The 6,805-nt window shown below is 42.0% G+C and overlaps 1 protein-coding gene across 1 annotated transcript in view; it reads right to left on the bottom strand.

Annotated features, from left to right (window-relative positions):
• Positions 1-2,358, bottom strand: part of URB1 (URB1 ribosome biogenesis 1 homolog (S. cerevisiae)) — a 58,040-nt gene extending 55,682 nt beyond the window's left edge. The window contains exon 1 of the mRNA XM_009894923.1: positions 2,181-2,358. Coding sequence (XP_009893225.1) covers positions 2,181-2,358 — 178 coding nt within the window. The remainder of the gene's footprint in view (positions 1-2,180) is intronic.
• Positions 2,359-6,805: the final 4,447 nt, after the last annotated feature.

The following is a 6,805-nucleotide window of genomic DNA, read 5'->3' as shown; positions in this document are numbered from 1 at the left end:
CGTGAGGAGCCGAGGCCCGGCTGCAGCGTGTACGGGCAGCCGTTCCAGCCTCCCGCCAGCCACGGTTCCATCTTCCCCCCGGGAGATTTCCCGGCCGTCCTGCCCGACCGCCTACCCCGGCCTCCCCGCTTCTCGGGGCTTTCCAGGTGGAAAATGGCCACCGGCGTGGTTCTGTGAGGCAGCCGCGGGCACTGGGCCGCGCCTTTTTGCTGAGGGACCTGTCCCTATCAGGCACTGCAGCTGTCTGTCCCTTACCCAAAAGCGGCCTGTGCATGCGGTCACTGCATGTCGGACGCCCTCCCGGCGGGCAGCCAGTCCCCCGGGGCAGAGGGAAGCAAAGGCGCTTGGTACCTGTGCGGGCATAAAAGCATAGACTGCCCTTTGCGTAGCGTGGGTATGCCTTTGGTTGTCAGTGCAATCAGTGCCCCAAGTCGCACATTAACAAAATGTGTTAAAAATAGTTGTCACACCTTTTCTTTCCTCCCACTTCTTTCTCAGGATGCTTCGGTTGCCTCATTTGAAGTGCAGCCACACAGTCCCGACTGGTACCACTGAGGGGTGAAAGCTGCTGGAGCAGGGGGGCTTCAAAAGCAGAGCTCCAGCACACTGCAACCATCTCTCATCCATTGCTGCTCGCAAGTCCAAGCAGGTTTTTTTGTCTCCGCTGGCATCACTGGTTCACAGGACTGCAGTCCCATGCAGTCCTGAACCAAGGAGACACAAACTTTGGAGTGGAAGGGGAAAGCACGGGGTGCCAGGAGCAGGGAGGGGAGAAAACTTCATCAGATACTAGGGAAAAAGTAGAACGATTGGCATGTGCAAAAGCAATACTCAAACTGCTTTCCAATTAACAAGCCATGTTTCTGTTGCATTTTTAAATCTGTCTGGTTAAAATGTCTTATATAAACACTAACAATTACAAACAAATAATAGATGGGTACTGGTCACCTGTCAGCCTGTGAAGCACATTACTCAATGTGGCCAAATATATTGTTCTCTAGACTTAAATTGAAAACAGAGGTTTTGCTTTCAGCAAGAGATTTTCCAGGAGAAGCACAGTGATAAGAAGAATAGAAAAAGGCTTGTTCCAACAAACTGTTAGATATGAAATGCCAACAGTTGAAACAGTAGTGGAAGATAAAGGAGATTTTTAGATGAAGTCAGTGAGAGAAAATGAAAATCAAGAGATCTATCCAAAGTGGATTCTTTTTCCTATTTGCAAGTAAAAAAAGCAACATTAATATTTTTCTGTTTTTTCCTGACATCAGATTTTGTTAAAACTGTTTTTTTAAACAAAACACTGTTAAAAAAAAAAGTGATCCAGAAGAGGGCAATATTAACAGCCATTCTAACTCTTAGGATGGACAAATGCTTTAATGTGGTGGAAGATGCTGCATTATTTTGAGAATGGGTGGTGGGGTAAAATAAAAGAAGGTGGAGTTAGAAAGCACAAAAGGGTAAAATGAAAGGTGTACATGAGACTGGGGAAAAAGGAAACGTGACAATATTAATTACTAGATGCTAGGTCCAAGGGCTTTTTTAAAGTAACTTAGAAGAACAAAGGCTAAAAAGCATCTTAATGCTGCTAGTTACATCATACTCCAAACTCTGCTAATCATTCATGATATTTCCAGAAATATTTAAATTTTAACTCAGTAGATTTCAACTATTTTTCTGCTTGTTTTGATGGCAGTTTCATTTGGAATTCACTGTAGTATAGCAAATTCTGTGCAAAGGCACAGACTGCCCAGTTCTTCCATAAAACCTTATTGATGGGTTGTTCTGGATGATGGGAATCCTTTGTTTCAACCTTACAGTTTTCCTGGAAATTAAATGAAGGTATGCAGATACACAAATACATTTGCAATTCCAGAAACTAGGGAGCACGTAATATGGAAATTAAATAACATTCTCGGGGGGAGTTGTTTTGTTTTTAAGGGGAAGAAAAGGAAGGCTAGAGCTAGTAGAACTGAAAAGAAATGATTTAACACAGATTTTAAAAGGCTTAAAGCATTCATACTGATATCTTCCAGGTAAAAGTCATAGTTTTCAGACTTATGAGCCTGGTCACTATCATCATGCCATATTTCATAGAATATGTAGTATAAAATCATTACTGCAAAATGCTAGTGAAAATTATTTTAATTTCAACTTTAAACTCAATTATTCTCTCCCCTCACTGCCTGAGTAGCTGTCATAGGCTTTAATGACAATGGTGAGGAAGGCTGTTAGTTTCACTTCAAGCCAGATTACTTCCATGTTCTTGCCGTAGTGTACTTTGAAGCCTATTTCCTTTTCTTTCTCTATTGTATCTATGACAATTTTCCTCCCTCGCGTCTGTTTTTTGGCAAGCTCCATTCCTGGAGGCCCAATGGAAGAATGAGACATCAAGCTCAGACAAAGTTCATCTGCTCTGTTGTGCCTACATGTTCAACAGATGTAAGCAGTGAATGAGTCAAGTATTAATTTGTGAGCTGCACAGTTTTCAGTAAATTGAAATGTACTTCTGTGATTCTTGCCAGATGAACATATAATCATATCCAAGATACACATTGCCCCTTCGGCATTTGCAAGTCTGAAAAATAATTCCCAGTCCCTCGCATGAACCTTAGCTCTCGCCTTTGTTCAATGAACAGTTCCAGATACAAAATTAATCAAGCCAAGTGACCCTTTCCTGCAACAGCCATGATCTGACTTCTGAAGCCTTTACTGGCTTGAACAGTATCTGAAGTAACAATCCCCAGCCCTGCAGTCCTGCCTAATTTGCCTTTGCCTGCCAAACTTGAACATTATTCCTCGCTCTAGGATCCTCACTCATGCAATCCTGAAGACAAAATCTGTTTCAGCAAATTAGGCCACTTCTTACCTAATAGCTTTATTGAGGTCTATCTTCTGATATCAGCCACAAACGCTCCTGTCCTGCTCACCCAGCTGCTGTCTCTAGCCTTTAGCTATAGCTCAGAAATCCTTGCTATGCCAGCCCTCGAGCTTAAGTCTGTTGATTTACATCATTCCCTAACCATGCCCTGGTGACCGTTGCTAAACTCAGCCCGATCTCCTGGCCTGCAACCTCACACTACAGATGAGCGACTATCCCTTTGAGTAGGGCTGCTGATAGACCCGTACCTAAACAAAGCCATACAGCCCATGCTAATCCTACATTAGACCTTTAAAAACACTGATGTTTGGTTTAGTGGGGCCCCTGCCAGTTACAGTACCCCTGCACCACTACTGGTCTTAGTGGTGGTATCACTTGATGGCCATACACGATCTGTCATCCCCTACTCCACACTAATTTTGGCCCAGAGCATGTAGGAAATGCAGTAGTTTCTTATAATGAATTTTTCACTTGATGTATAAATTAATCATAGAAGGCATTCAGAGGGACTGAATTTCATCAAAAATCACACCTTTAAAACTGCTGTTCTCAATGTTCTTTCATGGTTTACAGAATTATTTCACAGAAAAGTTCACTTCAGTTTTCCCAAAATTTCAAGTTCCTGTGTGACATATGTCTGTTTATCAGATCTTTCTGCTTTCCAGCCTTTGACACCTGAGGCATGGGATCACAGAAGGACAAAGGGTGGATGCTGCCAGGAGATGGGCTAAGTGTTGGGACCTCTTCCTCAACACAACCTCACAAGAAGGGAATATTCCCAACACAGCCCAACACTCTCACTTGTCATCACATGTCCAGATGCCCCATGCCCTGTACTCCCGCCATCCTCGCTCTGATCAGCCCAGTGCCAGCTCACGCACTTGAAGATACAGACATTGCAGAGCTTGAATTCCAAAAGTTTAGAAACAAGGGGTCTGGGTCATGCGCAAGAATGGTGTATGGCCTCAGGAACTGAGTGGGGAGGCTGAGCTGAGGCAATAACCCCGGGGAAACTGCCCTGCAATGCCAATGCCGCTCTGCCATAAGCAGTTACAGCAACTTAGTAAAACGACAACTTTTGTTGCTCTTGATGCCGAAAAACAGAATCACCCCTCCTCCTCCAGTCCCTTAGTTATTCCAGCTGGAGCAGCACTTCTCTGCATAACTAAAGGAGTGCATTTTAAAACCTGACTAATGACAGTTTATCTTCCCTCCCATTACACTAGAGCCCTATCGATATCAAAGGACCTAACTTGCCTGCGGCGTCAGCAGTATGAGCATGCATTAGCACCAGGGTTTTGAGCCAGAGCATGGTATGAGTCGGGAATCAGGCTGCTTGCCCAGATGCTGAAGATGGATGGAAAGATCAGAAAAGAAAGGAAGAGGACAGAAGAGCAGGAAGGTCAGCGAGCAGGATGGGAAGAGCAGAGGAGGTATAAGCCAAAGCAGCTATGGGTATCTACTTGTGATAAACTGAATAAACCCTTTAGTTCAATGTACAGGACAGGACCTTTGGCACTGTGGGATAGTTACATCCAGAGGCAGAGAAAGGGTATCTTCCATGTGTACTAAAATCCCTCCCACCTTCTATACATGGAATAATCTTCAGCCGTCATCAAGCCCAAGTTAGTATAATGTAGTCACTGAGCATCTCTTTAGAATTTACCATGGAACCCTTACAGTCCTGAGAGGAAAAGCAAGCACTTAGAAACAATGCAATATTATTTTCCAATTTTGTTATTTGCTTCTAATTTTGGGGAGCTCAGGTTGAATTAGTGTGAGGTCTGGATCTCAAAACTATTAACTCTTGCTGATTATATATTGACATGGGTTACTCTTTTCCGAAACACTACCAGTGTTGCATGCCTCTGCATACCTAACCTGAGAGACCTTGAGGCCTGATTTTCCAAGGCTTTTGGAAAAGCCACTGCTTTTTCAGTGCTTTGACATTGATTCTGTGGCTTTAAAAAGCCGCTGTCTTGAATTTCAAGTGCATAAGATCATTAGTCATTCTGGAAAATCTTAGCCTAAATACATATTAAAGGAGAAACAGTGACAACAACCAGCCAAAAGGCAGGCTCATAAACCCATAATAAGGCACTTTCACAAGTAAACAGGCTGATTTCCAAGACTGTGGTCCACCCAGCCGCTCTGTCCTAATGTCCTTCCTAAACTGAGAGACAAGACGCATAGTCTTTTCCAGTCTTTGAAGATTCATCTCAGGAAGTGACCAGGGATGACTTACGTGCTTTAGGAGGGCACTTTTTCTTGGTGCATTTGTTCTTCCTCCACCTTAGGTCTTTTTTTTTCTCTTGTTTCCAGCAGTAAGCTGTGTGAGATGGGGCATGTCTCTTACTTCATGTCTATACAAGTGCCCAGGTGTACCGCTAGAAAAAAATAATCTGTATACAGGAGAGGTGCCAGTAAGACTGGCAGCATTCAGCAGTTGCGGCGTGAGATGAGGAAGTTGGAATGAGATTTCATTCAGATGGAAGGAAACACGAGGAGATTGGTTTTACAAACTTCATCTTACTGCTTTTTTGTGAAGTGTTCAGGGTCTCTATGACGTTCTGATTAGTTCGGCCAAGAGCTGACTATGCAAGAAGCAATTTATGACCACAAAACTCAAAACTTGCTAGCTGACTTTGCTCTCTCTGAGGTGAGACCAAAAAAAAAAAGGGGGGGGGGGGGGAGAAAAAAGAAAAAAATTACTGGGGGGGGGAGCAGAAAACAGCAAATATTTCCCCTCCTTCTAACCCTGCTGTGTGAAGTACTGTACTTCAAACTTCTGCTTACATGCATGATAATGTTTCCTAACTACAGCTTGCAGAATTGGTCCTCTCAAGTTCAAATGACTGCACACTTGAAGATCTTGTTAGAGCTTAAAATCTGGAGCACCCCGTGAGAATTTACAGCATCCAAAGCACATTTAGAATTGAAAAAATACAAGAGAGGCTTCTCTACCACTATTTTAATTCTTGTATCCATAGGAATAGAGGTTGAATTGGGAAAAATGTGCTATGTTATTTTAAATAATCACCATATAGTGATTACTGTAAAGCATGTGCTTTGTTTTAACCGGTCTGATACTCATTTCCATAGAAACAGAAAGAGGATAGCAGTCCACTTGTTTGAACTGTCTTGCAGATTGCATCTGTGTCAGAATGCAGGAATATAAAGCATTTAAAGATGTGGGAAAAGCCTGGGGTTTTGTACTTTGATTTTTTGTTTTACCCCCAAAAGCTGAAGAGAACATTAGTGAACTTCTTGGAAGCTTTATTCTGGAAGAAGAGAATGAAAATGACATATATCAGCTCACAGTATATTTATTGGGGAGAAAAGAGAAAGAAAAAGTAGTAGTAGGTATAATGGGGATATGTGTATATATATGTGAAAAAGTATTTCTGAGATTATATATTTCTAATAATTTTTGTTACTGAGCTATAGACCTTGTTGTGTTTTTTTCACTAACAGAAAATTTTAGGCCATCTAACTCAACTGCCTTCTATTATTTCACATTATTTGTTTATTTCCTAACTGATAGCACTGATTTCATTTGAATTTCCATATACCAAGCCATGATATGAGTTTCAAATTGGCATTTTGGCTGTAGTTCAGAGAAAAATGAATAATATGGAGAAAAAAGAAATTAAGACTCAGATTTTGGCTTTGCTTTTGCAAAGCTTCCATGCAACAACACAGTTCCTGCAAGTTTTTGACACTTTGAAATGATTTCTTTTCTCCTGAAGTTCAAAAGAGAGCAACTGTTTGAAGCAGACATATATCTATCCTGAATTCTAACTTACAGGCTTTCATTTTTACTTTGGGGAAAAAATGAATCTCACTTGTGTTCCTCATAAGGAAAGGCCAAGACTGAGAGATTCTGTAATTCTACATGCTGAACATGTCTGGATTAGTTATATTGTC

The sequence above is a fragment of the Charadrius vociferus genome, unplaced genomic scaffold, assembly GCF_000708025.1.
Source record: "Charadrius vociferus isolate BGI_N301 unplaced genomic scaffold, ASM70802v2 scaffold201, whole genome shotgun sequence".
In the NCBI taxonomy this organism is placed as follows: domain Eukaryota; kingdom Metazoa; phylum Chordata; class Aves; order Charadriiformes; family Charadriidae; genus Charadrius; species Charadrius vociferus.
Note: the sequence above shows the minus strand (reverse complement) of the source record. Positions and strands in the feature narration are given on the sequence as shown.